A 14,687-nucleotide genomic window follows, 5' to 3' on the forward strand; every position below is an offset into this window, starting at 1 on the left:
TTTTTTTTTTTTTTCTCTTACACGCATTTCGACATTTTTAAAAATGGTAAAATAAAACAAAATATTTGCTATCCACCACGCCCCTATATCCCGGACGATGTGTTTTTTTTTTGTTTTTTTTTTTTTTTAATTACGTTTACATATAGAGATCGAGGATTGCGTTGACTCTTTTTTTTTTGTTTTTTTCATACTCCCCTTCCTTGATATTATGGCGCTTTTTTTGAATCTCTACCCACGGAATTTTTATTTTTTCTTATTGCAATCCAGAAAAAAAAAAAGTCCCTTTTTTTTCTATGTGTGTAATCAATTGTATAAAAACTGAAACGAAGAAAAAAAAAAAAAAAAAAAAAAAGACAAAAGAAAGAAAGCCAACGACAAAGGAGAAGGAAAAAAAAAAAAGAATAACGAAATTGGGGTTATCACCTTTTGTTTGTTTGTTACTTTACTTTCTTCTTTTTTTTTTTTTTTTTTTTTTTTGTTTCTTCTTTTGAAAGGAAGGCTTTTAAAAGTAAAGAACATGAGGACACAATCTCCAATTGTTTTATTCGCATTGTTATTTCTCCCATTCTCTTGACTTGTGTATGTGTGTGTGTGTGTGTGTATGTGTGAGCGTCGTGTCGTTTGCGGGCGTGTCAGAGTTAACTCTCGTGTATAGTCAAAACAATGGCGGCTTTTTTTTTTTTTTCCTCTCTTAATATATATATATATATATATATACATATTTAGCTTTTTTATAATTTGATATGATATATATATATACATAAACGCTATATATCTATCTTCATCCATCTAAAAAGCAAAGAAGCTCTTCAGTCCACCCCCGTCTTTTGCTCGTTGATTATTCGTGAGCGCTGTTTAGTTTTTTTTGTTTTTTTGTTTTCACGATTCCAGCAATAAGTGAACCACACGCAATCTTTTTTTTTTTTTTTAGCAATAGTATTGTATAGCGAACGCTACCAAAAACCAAATCCAATCCACCACCAGATAACTGATGTTCCGTGTCGTTTTTGATTTTTGCTTTTGAATTTTTTTTTTTTTTGTTTTTGATTTTCCCCGGTCGCCGTTGGCCAATGTCACACGACAGTACGACACTCACACAAACACACACACACACGTATATATGTATAAATATTAGCGCTTCAAATGTTACTATATACACGTCACACGTATTTGAAAAGGAATTGCTAAGAATAAATCAGTAAAAATGTTAAAAAAAAAAAAAAAAAAAAAAAAAAAGATGGAAGAAAAATGAATTAAAAAAAAAAAAATTATTAAATGTCCAATATGCCAACGCAATCAAAATCCGAAACACTCCTGGAAAAAAAAAAAATTATTGAGCCGTTTTTAAAATCATCGGTCATCATATGAAATATATATATAACAAAAAAAAAAAAAATCACAGCGACATCTAATACAATTAACTTTTTCCCCCAACGAAAATCTAATCGTATTACAGATACACACACACACACACACACACACACATACACGTGCAATAACAACTACTAATTACTCCCTTCGCAGTTTTTTTTTTTTCTTGACAGGGTTTCGATGAGTTTTTTTTGTTAAAAGTCTTTTTCCTTTTTTTGTAAGCAAACATTGTATACATCTTTATCCGCATATTTGTGTTGTTTTGTTTTTTTTTTTTTTTTACTTAAATTGCGTTTACACAAAAAACTGTGTATAGATTCTCTTGACGTTTGCGTTTTTCAGTTATCGTGAACATTTTTTTTCCTTCCTGTTTTTTTTTTTAAATCACCCGTTTTTTTTCCTTGTCGTTGATTATTTGATGTTGTCCAACCATAAAAAAAAAATCAAACAATAATAATTAAAAAAAAAAAAAGAAACAATATGTTGTTCTTCTTTTCATTATGGCTCTCTCTTTTTTAAAAAATCAATATCTTCGTCGTCTATATTTTACATAATTAGATTTAAATTTTTCCCCTTCTTTCTTGTTCTACCCCCAACGCTTATTTTTTAAGAAAAAAAAAAAGAAATGTTTTTTTTTTTTTGTTGCATTGTTTGTGACTTTATATAAATATATATACTTGCTGCCCTCTCTATTATATATATATATATATAAATATATATATATATATATATATACATACAAACAACTACGCACACCAAATGATTGTAAATAAATATACTCTAGTGACAGTATTTACCAATGTCGATACATTTCATTATTCTTTCCCATTTTTTATTTTGCTCCTCCATCTGCTTTTGCCCAAGTCCAGTAATGCGGATACACGACGAACGCATTTGAATACTTTCAGCATAATTAGACGCGAGTGATTTCTGCATAAATTACAGGAAGAACAAACCCCCAAAAAAAAAAAGAAGACAAAATTCAAAAAGAAAAAAAAAAGGAAACAAATCACGAAATGGATTATTTTTCTTATAGCTGCCAAACGAGTCGAGTTTGATGGCCTGTCTATTTTCCCTGGACTTGTCGTCACGTTCATCACTGGCCACCGCTCGAGCTTTATAGCTATGAAGCACAGTTTTTTTTTTCTTTTCCTCCAAAGAATCTGATTTATTGATATCTTGGTATTCAGCTGCGTTTTTAGCTGTATAGCTTCTGGTTCAAGTTTAGTTGTTGCTTTTTTTTTTTTTTTTTTTGTGTTCTGACTTTATTCCTCGAATTGGCGTTTACCAGTTGCGAAGAGGAAAAAGAAAAGGTCCAACGCTGGATTCCTTTTCAGATGAAAGAAGAAGAATAAAAATACGATGTTGCCATCAGCTATTGCGCCATATTCACCTCTCATCGGGGCGTGAGGCATTTGTTTGCTCGGCAAAATAATAAACACAGACGGCCCCACACACACAGACGCCCAAGGAAACACATCAACAGCGTTTGGATCATTGATGATGCGATAGTTTGAGCGCATGCATCAACTCGACACGCGCGGGCGGGCGTCAATAAATAAAAAAAAGAAGAGCCCCAATGCTTTTCCAAATGGATGGATATATAGCAATCAGTTCGATGAGCTGCACAGCTGTTCGCTTGCTGATCTTCATCTGGAATTTATTACAAGAGGCCAGAGAGAGAGAGAGAGAGAGAGAGCCCCAGTCGGCAACAGGACGACTGGTTGATTGACATAATGATCAGACTGTTGGAAATTATATACCCCGGCAGTTGAACGCACAAGAAGCGCATCTTCTTTTTTTTTTTTTTGCGGGTCGCCCCGTTTTTTTTTTTCTTTTCTTATTTTACGATGCACAGCCATTTATTAGCGTATATGGTACACACACACACACACACACACACACACACACTAGCATGGGTGCTGTATATATGCGCTGCTGTCTGATACGTGCCTTGTCCCGTTGCGCGTGTGTGTAATACTTTCACGTTGGGCATTTGAATTATTCCGACGTCGAGGTATTCCTCAGCTCAGACTTTAGGTTCCTCCTCGTCGCATGCCATGACCATATCGAGGGAGAAAAGACGAAGGCCCTCTTGTATATAGTAGAGCGAGCTATCGCATGTCCCAGTGTGTCCCGTCTCTTTTTTCTTTCTTTTTTTTTTTTTTTTTCTCCTTTTCCTTCAAGTTCAAAAGTCCCCCCAGCGTGTGTGCACGCGCTCGCGTTTGTTCCTCTCTCTCTTTCTCTCTACTATAGACCGAGGCTACTGGTCGATGCATTCGAGACGGACTTAAGTGGCTCGCCTTTTTGCTATATGGCTCGGGTCGCACGGGTTCCCGACCGGCCCCGTCCAAACTTGGCAGGGCGGCGGCATCCCAACGCGCATTCTCTCTTTCTTTTCTTTTTTTTTTTTTCTTCCCCTCCCTCCCGGCTGGCACTCTTTTTTCTTCTTCTTAACTAAATATACAGCACACAAGTCGACAATGTGTGTGTGTGTGTGTGTGTGATGTGTGGAGAAAATGTAAATAAAAAAAAACTGCCGCAGTGTGTGTTTTTCTTCCGCGTTTTCAGCAACAGCATCAGAAGCAAAGTGATGGATGAAAAGAAGTCGGATAGAAAAAAAAAAAAAAGCAAAACAAAACATCGGCCAAAGCAAAGTGGCCCCCGTGAGAGTGCGCTGTGGCTGCCTTGACTATATAAGTCTATATACTGGTTCTCATTGCGAATAGTCTAAGTAGCTCGGTGTCGGCACTTTTGTTTCACTCAACCATCTGTTTTGCCATAGCCATTTAGTAAAGAGCTGGATACGACTATTGGCCGTTTGTAACCGTTTTCCCTTGAATTGTTTCGTTTTTTTTTTTTTTTTTTTTTTTTTTTTTTTCCCAACGTGATGCAACTGGCCATCAACAGTCTGGCCCCTGGATTGAGCAAACGAATCAAAGCGTTGCGCTGTTTTCTGAAAAATACTATCAATACGTCTCAGTCTCAGTCCATAAGGAATCACTTTTTTTTTTTTTGCAGCCAAGGAATTTTATCATTCCAATGTCTTTGGAAATGTATTAGTCGCTTTTATATACGGCTAGAGATAGATGACATGGGGACACAATAATCTTGTGTGAGGAGAACGACAAAACAAAACAAAAAAATAGAAACACTCTCGCTACTTGAGAGTGTAATATGTTCGGAGAGCACAGCTGTGCTGATAAATGTCCAATCTCTTTTGCCATTTGTTACGACCTTTTCGAAAAATAATTGAACCATTTACCTACTTTGTTTTGTATCTTTTTTTTTCGGTTTTAGATTAGGTACTTTTTTTTTTTAAATGTTTGGTTTTGTTGCTGCCCCTTTTTTTTTTCTTTTACCTTGTTATTTTTTGTTTTAAATAGTAGGTCGAACTCTTTGTGAAAGATTCTAGTGCCAATCCACAGATGGCAAGGGCAGTTGACAAGCTTCCACTTGTGAGAAACGAATGAAATTCCTGGAGTTTTACTGGTTCAGTTTAATTGAAAAAAAAAAAAGGAAACAAAACAAAACATCGAAATGATTGACGAATGAGATAAAGCTGTTGCGACAAGCCAGTGTCTATACATTTGGATGTGGGAACGCGGCAAGAAATGGTTTCTACCACTAAATAACAGTTAAATTTCTAATACCATCCTTGGAACAGATGTTTCACAGATAATCGTCCTGTTGTCACCACGCTGATTACCGGGAATCTCTAATGAAGAAACATCACCTGTTGAAAGAGGAAGTCTTGAATTAATGTGCTAATTACTACAACGAGTGAGATTGTGCGTGTTATTTGTAAAACAGGATTTTTTTTTCGTGGATATTGAGCAACCAGAGATATTTTGTTACTTATCCAAATTCTTTCTTTTCTCTTTCAGGAATTTAAAGGATTATTCTCTGAAGGCATGTCGATGTGGTTCGGTTATATTCTGTACACGGTACTAGGTATTCGCGTTAGATGACTCTTTTGTAGAATCAGCTTTTACCCCTAGATGGCCTTATGATTAAACATCAGAAACGGAAAAATAAGAAAAGTCTTTGGTAATCCGTTTTACCCCAAAAAATAAAAAAAAATATCGGCCTTTTTTTTCTCTTTCACTGCTCTCGCCACCTCCCGGTCAGATTTCTAGGTAAATATGGCAATCCGTTTTACCCCAAAAAAAAAAAAATTTTGGCCTTTTTTTTCTTTTTTACAGCTATGGCCATCTAGCGGCTAGATTCCTATTTAATTTTCTCATTCATTCGTTCTGACATGGATTGGATAATATGGTTACTTGAACACTGGATTTGCAAATGCAGTACAGCTGACTTATGTTTCACGTGGTCAGTTGGAGATTTCCCAGGCAAAATTTCTAGTAACTCAGCATTTGGTACCATCTTTACTATAATTTTATACAGTATCCTGCATGTCTCATTAATTAAGATTTAAATCCTTTTATAGATTGTCACATCAGTGAGCTTTTAAGGTTCAGTTTAGGGATTGAGAGCCCTCAGCGACTATAACACCTAGCCCATATTCAAATTGTAGCACTTGATTGCTGCCACTGATTCTTCAAAATGCCTATCTTGTATGGAATGCTTGACAGCCAAATGGTACTCTGACGTCACATAAATATCAATTGTTTACTTCATTTACATTTATTAAAAATTTTTGAAGGAATGATTTAAACAAATGCCAAAGGTGAGACATGCTGGAAAAGCTTGATATGAATGTGGTAGACATAGTTTTGGAATTCAGAGGTGCAGCCGGCTGTTGGGTAAAACTAAATTTAAATTTTGTTTCAATTCAATATGTTTTAGTTACTATTTGTGTGATCACGCAAAGGATTGCGCCATCCAGGCAATGTGGATATTCTGCCATGTACATGATAAACCGAGGATTCTTCGTCAACATGCAAGATGTTACTCCTTGGTAATGCTTTTCTGCTGAGTTTGTTTAGTTTTCTAATTTTAATCGTCAATGTTGTATTAGTAAACTACTGTTGGCGGAAAAGCTGATACATTGGGAAAACGGTTATGGCAAGTGCGATGAATAAATCACCATAGGTCAGTTGTCTTGCTTTCACAATTGCAACGAAGATGAATCATGGAGTCAAAAACATTAAAAGGTGGTACTATTTTAAATTTTTTAATTGTTTTAATTGGTGTATCGCTAAGTGCTGATACATGTGTAGAACATGATGAAATTCATGTCATCCTGGAGAGGACTAAAAAAACGAGCTTTATCCACGAAGCAGCTCATTAATCATGTCCCAAACGATTGTCTGCGTCAACCAGCAATCTTTCAATGGCTAACAAACATTTAATAGTTTTGAAAATCGCGGTTTGCACTCCCTAAGGCGACATTCCTTAATCCTCACCTGTCAATAGATTTGAGTGCAACTATTTCTATTCTGAACTGTCGCCTACGAAATTCTTTTTCCATAGAATCAGGTGATATGATGTTATTATGGAAATTGTTGTCAAGACTGCCGATACCAGGTACATTGTTTATCTTAACGTTTAGTGATCAAAACAACCAACTTTGTAACCTATCTGTTTTTTATGGTGCATGGAACGTCCAACCGGAAAGCCCATGGAAGATCTCTGTGTCCAACACGAAGGGTTCTTCCAAACTTTCGTATTCAAGTTTTGGCTATGGTGATCATTTGCAACTGCATAGCCTTTTAGAAGCTCCTGCCAGGAATCTACAGGAATATGGCAGATGATGAATTTATGTACCATGTAAGCGATATCAATAAGAACGTCTTATGCTTATCTATGTTTTATTTTCTTAATTTAGATTACTAGCAATAGTGAACCTGCGAAGGTTTCTGGTTGGGATGTGATGACGAAAAGTTATAATAATTTGAAGTACGGAATTGAATTTCCCTCCATCAGTCGCCTGTGTATTCCCGCGTATTACGGTATTAATTATTTAAAAATTGAAGTGCATATCTGGGCTCCCTTCCTTTCCGTAGCCCCGTTTCCCCTTGACTCGTAATAAGCCCGTAGGGGGTCATGCCCCTACTGTACGGTATATATAAAAATAACATATACCGAGGTTTGGAGGGCTCTGGCCGGAAAGGGGACGTGGGGTGCCGCTTAGTCCGATGATGTGTTCACGGAGGGTGACGTGGCTGCCCACAAATCCGAACTAAAGGTTAATCGCTCCTGTAAAAATGTTCCAAATCTTCAGCTCTTCTTCCGGCTTCTCTTAGCCAATCACCGGGTAATCTCCCCGGTGGGTCAACAAGGCAGTGTCTCCCCCTGCCTGGGTTGACGGCAACTTTTGAAAGGGCTATTGTGCCTTTTTAAAGTTGCAAAAATAATTGTAATGTGCAGAGAATTGTCAATAAAATTTTTTTTATAAAATATTTTTTTCAAAACTTCTATTCTTTTTCCTTTGGGTGTTCGCAATGTTCACATCTTTTACTTAGCAATGGCCTTTTTGGTTCAGCTTGCGCAATGCATTTCTTTCTTTTGTTTCTTCATACTACGGACTTGAGGTCACCGCTACATATTGGTTGGAATACAAGCCCGTTAATCTAGGTATCACCATATTATTATTGTATACTTTCATTAGAACATGTGTACAAGCGTTGTACGGAACAGTTATTTAACTTCATTTTTTATGAAAGCATATTGTTATTTTGACTTAATTGAGAATTGAACCCAGAATGTTCGGCTTACCGGGCCGATGCTCTACCACTGAGCCATGAGTTATGGATTGTATAGTCGGGTCTTCTCTTGTCACCTGCGGATATCCCCTTTACACTTAGAATAATTTTGATCAAAAAATCCAATGAATTGTTCGACAAGTGAAATGAATGGCATTGCGCGGACAGGGACAACTTTTAAATTTTATGAGTCTTGAACCCGAGTCTTCCAGTATCGAAAACGGACACTCTACCCCAGAGCTATCTACCTTGTACGTTATCCGGCAGATAAGCACGTACTTTTGCGGGCTTCCAAAAACTGCCTTTATAAAATTGTCGTCTGGCTACAAGGGAAAATTCGGATAATTATTATGTAACTCATAGCTCAATGGTTGAGCATCGGCATCGCATGCTGAACGACTGTGGATCGATCCTTAGATGAGCTAAATGAAACTATACAGTACACTACATTGGTTTAAAACAAATGAATGATCAGCTATCAAATTAATTCCGCACTAAGTCTTAAAAATTTAGTACAAGCAACAAAGTACAATCTGGTATATCCGACATTGAAATGCTAATATCTGTAATCCAATCAGACAAGGGATCTCGTTACGAGGAAGTCCTAGTTCATAGTAATAAAAATATGGATAAAATGCACTGTGCAGAAGTTAGAAGAATGCAAAGAGCAAAACATAAGGGCAAGCAAAAAAAAAAAAAAAAAAGTCGAGGAAGAATAAAATAAATTTTGCTTTTTTTAAATAAAATAAATTGTATTGACGTTACTCTAAACAATTAAATAATTTTGCAACTTTCGAAAGGCAAAACAACCCTTTCAAAAGTTGCCGCCAACCAAGGCAGGGGGAGACACTGCATTGGTTGACCCACCGGGGAGATTACCCGGTGCTTGGCTAAGAGAAGCCGGAAGAAGAGCCGAAGAAATGGAACATTTTTACAGGAGCGATTAACCTTTAATTCGGATTTGTGGGTAGCCACACAGCCCTCCATGAACACTTCATCGAACCATGCGGACCCCCACGTCCCCTTTCCGGCCAGAGCCCTCCAAACCTCGGTATATGTTGTTTTTATATATACCGTACAGTAGGGGCATGACCCCCTACGGGCTTATTATGAGTCAAGGGGAAACGGGGCTACAGAAAGAAGGGAGCCCAGATATGCACTTCAATTTTTTAAATATCAAATACCGTCTAGGGAATCCGAATTAAGTATAGAAATGTCATGTCATCGATCCAATCATTACAATTTATTCAGTGTCTTGCCCCAACCAAGAATCTTTTCAGATCCAATGTTACTAGTAACCTATATTGGGAAAAGAAAAACACCATTAAGCATATCAATTGGTGCTCATGTAACTTACATAACTCATAGATTCAACTTCTGGTGGAAGCTTAGGAAAGGACATACAAATTCCAGATTAACATCATTGTATAAGGCTCTTGAATGATAAACTAGCACCCGTAGAATGTTGCATTGTTGATAGTTGTGTTCCCAGTATATGAAAATCCTTTCCCATTGGATAATTTTTTTTTGTAGATTAGACATGGCTGGCAAAAAGGAGGAGAAATGTTTCGTCATAAATTCAAAAATTTTCCAAGAAAATTCCGTTCATACCTAAAGAGTCCATGTATGATGTTCATCTCTGCAACGGCAGCAAAATTAAAACATATTTAGGGCCATTTAAGTACCCAGTTCCACCAACACTATGAACGTAAAGGACAAGTTGTTCTTTAGCCAGAGAAGCAGAATTATTTGAGGCTTCTAGCTGTGACAGAACTATAAAGGATTGCTGTTGTACCGGATTCATTAACACACGATGGTACTTCTCATTAGACAATTTACATTACTCTATTACTTTACCTCACACCTTAACAGTAATGCACTCTCAGTGTTTTTTCAACTACAGGCTGACTCTTCCATCCTGTAACACTTCCAGACTTGACTTGAACCCCCGCTAAAATTCTGTGAAAGCAAAATAATAGCATTAAAAATACTTTTTCGATAGACAAAAACCAAAAAAGTACCTAATCCATGTTTCATGTTGAACTCGTGCCATTTCTGTGTTTCCATACCACACCCATTTTCCGCCCAAATACAGTCCCACAATTCTTCAGTTCCTTCGCTGCATGGACTTATTACTAACAATTCTTTTAGTGCAGCACTAACAGAATTTAAATTTAACACACTGTCAGGTGGTGGACTGAATAACTAAACAATAAATAATTTTTTGTTAAAATTCTATACTTATTTGGAATTCTTATTTGAAAAGTTTAGGCACCTGACTGTGTTCACCTAATGCCAACTCATCCTCATGTTCAGTTAGGGATGAGTTTTGAAAAACCTCCTTCACTGTTTGGAAACTGTTTTGTTCCAATTTGTTCTTTTCCCCTAGCTGAGCTTGTAGACTCAAAAATTTGAGCTACAAAACACGAATGAATAAAAGCAAATAAATAGAATCATTACGTATTAGGCCTACCATCCTTAGCTTTGTTGTTATCTAATATTTTGTGTTGTTCCAATAACTGGGCCTGCAGCTTCATAATTTGATCTAATAAACAATAATTAATAATTGAAAACCAATATAATAATGTTTATACTTACCATTTTTTTGTTTTATTATCTTATCCATTTTTCAATTGTTCCTCCAGCCACGCGTTGTTCTCCAGCCACGCTACTCAATTAACTGCTAATGGGATACAATTAACTCAAATTGCTTACATGCCTGTAATAACGAAACCGACTGATAGATGGCTACGGGTAGAAAAAAGAGAAAAAAGTGCGATTTTTTTTTTTTTTTCCGCCATTTTTTTTTTTTTTTTTTTTGTAAAACGGATTGCCATATAGCCATACATTTTTATTTGTTTGTTTTTTTTTCGTGAAATTTCTAACGCAAAAACTAGCTCACTGTTTACTGGTAAACACGAGAGGTTAGCTGAGAGCAGAACATAAGGGTTCCCTTAAAGCCCGCGACGAACGCCACGAGTAATGCTGCCCATATCTGCTTTTATTATGGCAATCCGTTTTGCTCACCAAATATGTCTGCTGCATCGCGCTAGCGCTGTAACGTACTGGCGCGCTAGCATTGCGTCAAATATTTGTTGTATTTCAAATATGATTAACTTAATGAAAAAATAGCAATTTTCCCGGCATTAGCATTTAATTTTGAGTATATCCTGTGATATTCAACGAATTCCGGTGAATGTCAGTTTTTGCAGGAAAAAATTTTAAGCCCGACGAAATAAGCCCGACTTTTCATAGGCCATGGGCTGGGCTTATTTCGTCGGGCTTAAAATTTTTCAAAATTGAACGCTGATTCCGAGAAAATTGTTACTTTTTTCATTATGTTAATCGTTTTTGAAATACAACGAATATTTGAAGCAATGCTAGCGTGCCAGTACGTTACAGCGCTAGCGCGATGCAGCGGAAACATTCGGTGAATGTACATATGTAGAAAATTAGCTAGAAATGTGGCCGTTAGATGGCGATAGAAGTAAAACAAAAAAATGCCGATGTTTTTTTTTGCTAAAATGGATTGCTATACGAATTTGCAGACACTTTTTCAAACACGTTTGTCTGTTCGAGCCCGTAATTCGCCTTTAGTGTTAAGTTTAGAGTGATTTTCTTTTCTCAAACTAAAGGTTTAATAGCAGAAAATTCAATGGCGACAGCAAAAACGGAAGATGATGCCGCAGCTGGTACAAATTTATTGAAGAGGCATAAAAAACCGGTCTGTTTAATTATTTTGGGAATGGCTGGTTCAGGGAAAACAACCTTTGTTCAACAGCTAACATCTCGTTTGCATACCAAGGAAAAACCACCGTATGTAATCAATTTAGATCCAGCTTGTAGGGAAGTTCCTTATCCAGTGAACATTGACATAAGAGACACCGTCAATTATAAGGTACACTTAATACATATTCAAGTCTTGTCAGATACGCTCACCTATCAGCTACTTTAACACATTTTTCATGCTCATAGGAAGTAATGAAACAATATTCTCTTGGGCCTAATGGAGGAATCGTGACTTCACTCAATCTGTTTGCAACCAAATTTGATCAAGTTATAAAACTGGTGGAGAAGAGATCTGAGAACACAGACATAGCCATTTTTGATACACCAGGCCAGATAGAAGTTTTCACTTGGTCTGCATCTGGAACCATCATCACAGAGACATTGGCTGCTCTTTTTCCAACCATAGTGGTCTATGTCATGGATACTGTCAGAAGTGTTAGCCCTGTAACATTCATGTCCAACATGCTATATGCCTGTTCCATTCTCTATAAACTGAAACTTCCATTTATTATAGTCATGAACAAGGTAAGTTGTATAAATTATGTTGCAAAAAAATAATCTCAGAGATAAACTTTCATATTTGACTTTCTTTTTTCAAGATTGATGTTGTGAAGCATGACTATGCCCTGGAGTGGATGACAGACTTTGACGCATTTGAATTGGCTTTGAGCAGTGATAGCAGCTATAATGCTAATCTATCGCGGTCGCTGTCTTTGACTTTAGATGAATTCTATAAGGATCTCACTACCGTCGGATTTTCTGCTGTGACTGGAGAAGGATTCGATGAATTTCTTGCAGCAGTCGATTCCGCCGTTGTCGAATACGAAACGTACGCATTGTATAAATCTAGCTTAAATTATTATTAACGTTATTTTCATTTTGAAGTGATTACTGTCCAGAACATGATCGATTACAGAAACTTCAAGCCGAAGCGCGTTCCAAAGATAAGACTCGCCAAAAAGATAAGTTTGGAAGCGATTTCCAGGAAACAAATCAGAGGCTGGGGATTACCACTGGACGATATGTCAGCCAGAGTAACGAGATACTGTTACGCAGCCACGCGGTGGGTGGAGAGTCTAGTAGCGATGATGAGCGTGAGGGACGTCCTGGAGATGACGATGGTATTAGATTATTTTAATAGGAAATTAAAAATATATATTTAAACAAAATTTTATTTCGCAGATGAAGATGACAGAATTGGCCATCAATCTTTCAAAAATTTTTTGGAAGAACAAAAGAAGAAGCAACAATCCAAGTCAAATAGCGCTTCGTCATGAAACCCAACACAATGGTCTCTTGCACTTTACTGTAAGCAAAATAATTTGAATGCGCGTAAAACAATCGACAAATATACAGACCGAATGGAACAGGGCTGCACAACGGATTCCAAAATGGGTCTTTTGTATTCTTTCGTTAGAAAATGTTACAAGCATTCAATTAAATTATCCACGCCCTTCTTCGTAACCATCATCATTGCCCTCTTCTTCGTCCTCGGGAGGATCGAAATCTTCCATTTTAACATCCCTGAAATGTAGTTTACATTATTATAATCGTCTGGTCGCCTGACTTAATTCATAGTATTATACACGATACCTGTCTTCTCCATACTGAATGCAGTTGTCTACCGTAAACAAAATGTTCGCAAGGCTGTCTTCGTCTCTAATGTTAAGAGGTGCGAATTTGACTAGTGAGTAATCCTCCAAAACACGGCCAATCGCTTCCGTAAGATATCGATGCCGTTCTCGCCATTTCGAATAAATCGGAGATGAGTCATCCGCGCACAAATCTTTCGCGTCTGGCTCCAAAAACCTAAAGATAAATGAAAATAGTGGAAAGTAAGTTGTACGAGGCATAAGGAATATTACCTATCTAATTGCTTTCTGCTTTCTTTGCTGAGTAGATCAATTTTGCTTAAAACATTGACGAAAGCCACTTCAAGGCAGGTCATTGCACTTAAAGCGGCCATGGTTCCAGATATAAATGATGCAGCATTTATCATGAAATGACTATCTAAGAGAAAGACGGCGCACAGTCTAAAATCCCATGATTCTAATGCCTCCATCAGTTTCTTCATAACGTTTAGGTGCGTATATAACTCAATTTGGCCAGGACAATCAAAAATATAGTAATCATCGTCATCATCTCCAAGTTGGTCTTCTAGCCACGGTAAGTTCTCGAGAAGGAACTCCATGCAAAAAACAAGACCGCCATTCGGTCCAAAATGCATTTCTTCATCTTCCATTGCGTCATCCACGTGAATAAGATCACGGATATCGATCTCCGGCTTGTAATCAAACGCCTCAGCTGCGGGATCTAAGTTGACAATGTGTATGTTTCGTCGGTTGGCTTGTCCATGTCGCTGCATCTCAGCACAGTATGTCGACTTCATTGACAAAGATCATATTTTCATTAGTTTGGAGAGCTGATAGCCTGACTATAAAGTTCTTAAAGTATAGCTTAGTGAGGATCTAAAATGTTCTGTTTTGATGCGGAGATATCAAATAAATATGTATAACTCAGAGTAAAATAAAAGGAAAAAGGGGACAACAATAATGGCATACTCACAAAGGTAGATTTAGACTTAGTCCATAAGTAATGACAATATTTTAAGCATATGCTATTTGAGAAGAAATGTAGATTGTTTAACCATGCCTTACCTTTCCACTACCGGCTGGACCAATAACAATCTGGGCATATCTCATTTTACAACTTTTTCGGATGTTTGGGACACGTGAATACCAAAACCGAAGACAAAATTTGTGAATTTCCAAAATAAAAATCCGACAAAAGCCGTCGTCTGCGGGATAATGTTGCTAGGTAACGCGACTGCAGTGCTAACATGTCGGGGCGAGAATTTTC

At 37.1% G+C, this 14,687-nt stretch overlaps 2 protein-coding genes and 2 long non-coding RNA genes across 5 annotated transcripts; 2 read left to right on the forward strand and 2 right to left on the reverse strand.

The window, feature by feature from the left end:
• Positions 1-5,611: 5,611 nt before the first annotated feature.
• On the forward strand, positions 5,612-6,855 carry LOC130700554 (uncharacterized). 2 transcript variants are annotated; one of them, XR_009003836.2, is made up of 6 exons: positions 5,612-5,750; positions 5,822-5,973; positions 6,038-6,137; positions 6,206-6,292; positions 6,353-6,488; positions 6,555-6,855. It is a non-coding gene; the product is annotated as an uncharacterized LOC130700554 (long non-coding RNA). The 2 variants fall into 2 exon arrangements; XR_009003835.2 differs by having other exon boundaries at positions 6,353-6,855.
• Positions 6,856-9,460: 2,605 nt separating this feature from the next.
• On the reverse strand, positions 9,461-10,769 carry LOC130700055 (uncharacterized). The gene is made up of 6 exons (XR_009003647.2): positions 10,638-10,769; positions 10,513-10,584; positions 10,315-10,455; positions 10,061-10,244; positions 9,651-9,998; positions 9,461-9,583 (listed from the first exon to the last, which is right to left on the reverse strand). It is a non-coding gene; the product is annotated as an uncharacterized LOC130700055 (long non-coding RNA).
• An 815-nt stretch (positions 10,770-11,584) lies between these two features.
• LOC130700470 (GPN-loop GTPase 1-like) lies at positions 11,585-13,105 on the forward strand. Its single transcript, XM_057522521.2, has 5 exons — positions 11,585-11,937; positions 12,015-12,353; positions 12,428-12,657; positions 12,714-12,949; positions 13,011-13,105. The coding sequence occupies exons 1-5, from the start codon at positions 11,695-11,697 to the stop codon at positions 13,103-13,105; spliced, it is 1,143 nt and encodes a 380-aa protein (XP_057378504.1). The 5' UTR covers positions 11,585-11,694.
• Positions 13,106-13,206: 101 nt separating this feature from the next.
• Positions 13,207-14,644, reverse strand: LOC130700471 (GPN-loop GTPase 3-like). Its single transcript, XM_057522523.2, has 4 exons — positions 14,486-14,644; positions 13,694-14,211; positions 13,422-13,637; positions 13,207-13,352 (listed from the first exon to the last, which is right to left on the reverse strand). The coding sequence occupies exons 1-4, from the start codon at positions 14,528-14,530 to the stop codon at positions 13,271-13,273; spliced, it is 861 nt and encodes a 286-aa protein (XP_057378506.1). The 5' UTR covers positions 14,531-14,644; the 3' UTR covers positions 13,207-13,270.
• Positions 14,645-14,687: the final 43 nt, after the last annotated feature.

This window comes from Daphnia carinata, chromosome 8 (genome assembly GCF_022539665.2).
Source record: "Daphnia carinata strain CSIRO-1 chromosome 8, CSIRO_AGI_Dcar_HiC_V3, whole genome shotgun sequence".
Lineage (NCBI taxonomy): Eukaryota > Metazoa > Arthropoda > Branchiopoda > Diplostraca > Daphniidae > Daphnia > Daphnia carinata.

Excerpts from the sequence above, each read along its gene's own strand:
- LOC130700470 (XM_057522521.2), top strand. The coding sequence starts at position 11,695 with ATGGCGACAGCAAAAACGGAAGATGATGCCGCAGCTGGTACAAATTTA. Across the intron at positions 12,658-12,713 it reads GCCGTTGTCGAATACGAAAC|TGATTACTGTCCAGAACATG; the intron begins GTACGCATTGTA and ends TTCATTTTGAAG. Across the intron at positions 12,950-13,010 it reads ACGTCCTGGAGATGACGATG|ATGAAGATGACAGAATTGGC; the intron begins GTATTAGATTAT and ends TTTATTTCGCAG.
- LOC130700471 (XM_057522523.2), bottom strand. The coding sequence starts at position 14,530 with ATGAGATATGCCCAGATTGTTATTGGTCCAGCCGGTAGTGGAAAG. Across the intron at positions 13,638-13,693 it reads AGCAGAAAGCAATTAGATAG|GTTTTTGGAGCCAGACGCGA; the intron begins GTAATATTCCTT and ends ATTTATCTTTAG. Across the intron at positions 13,353-13,421 it reads ATTCAGTATGGAGAAGACAG|GGATGTTAAAATGGAAGATT; the intron begins GTATCGTGTATA and ends ACTACATTTCAG.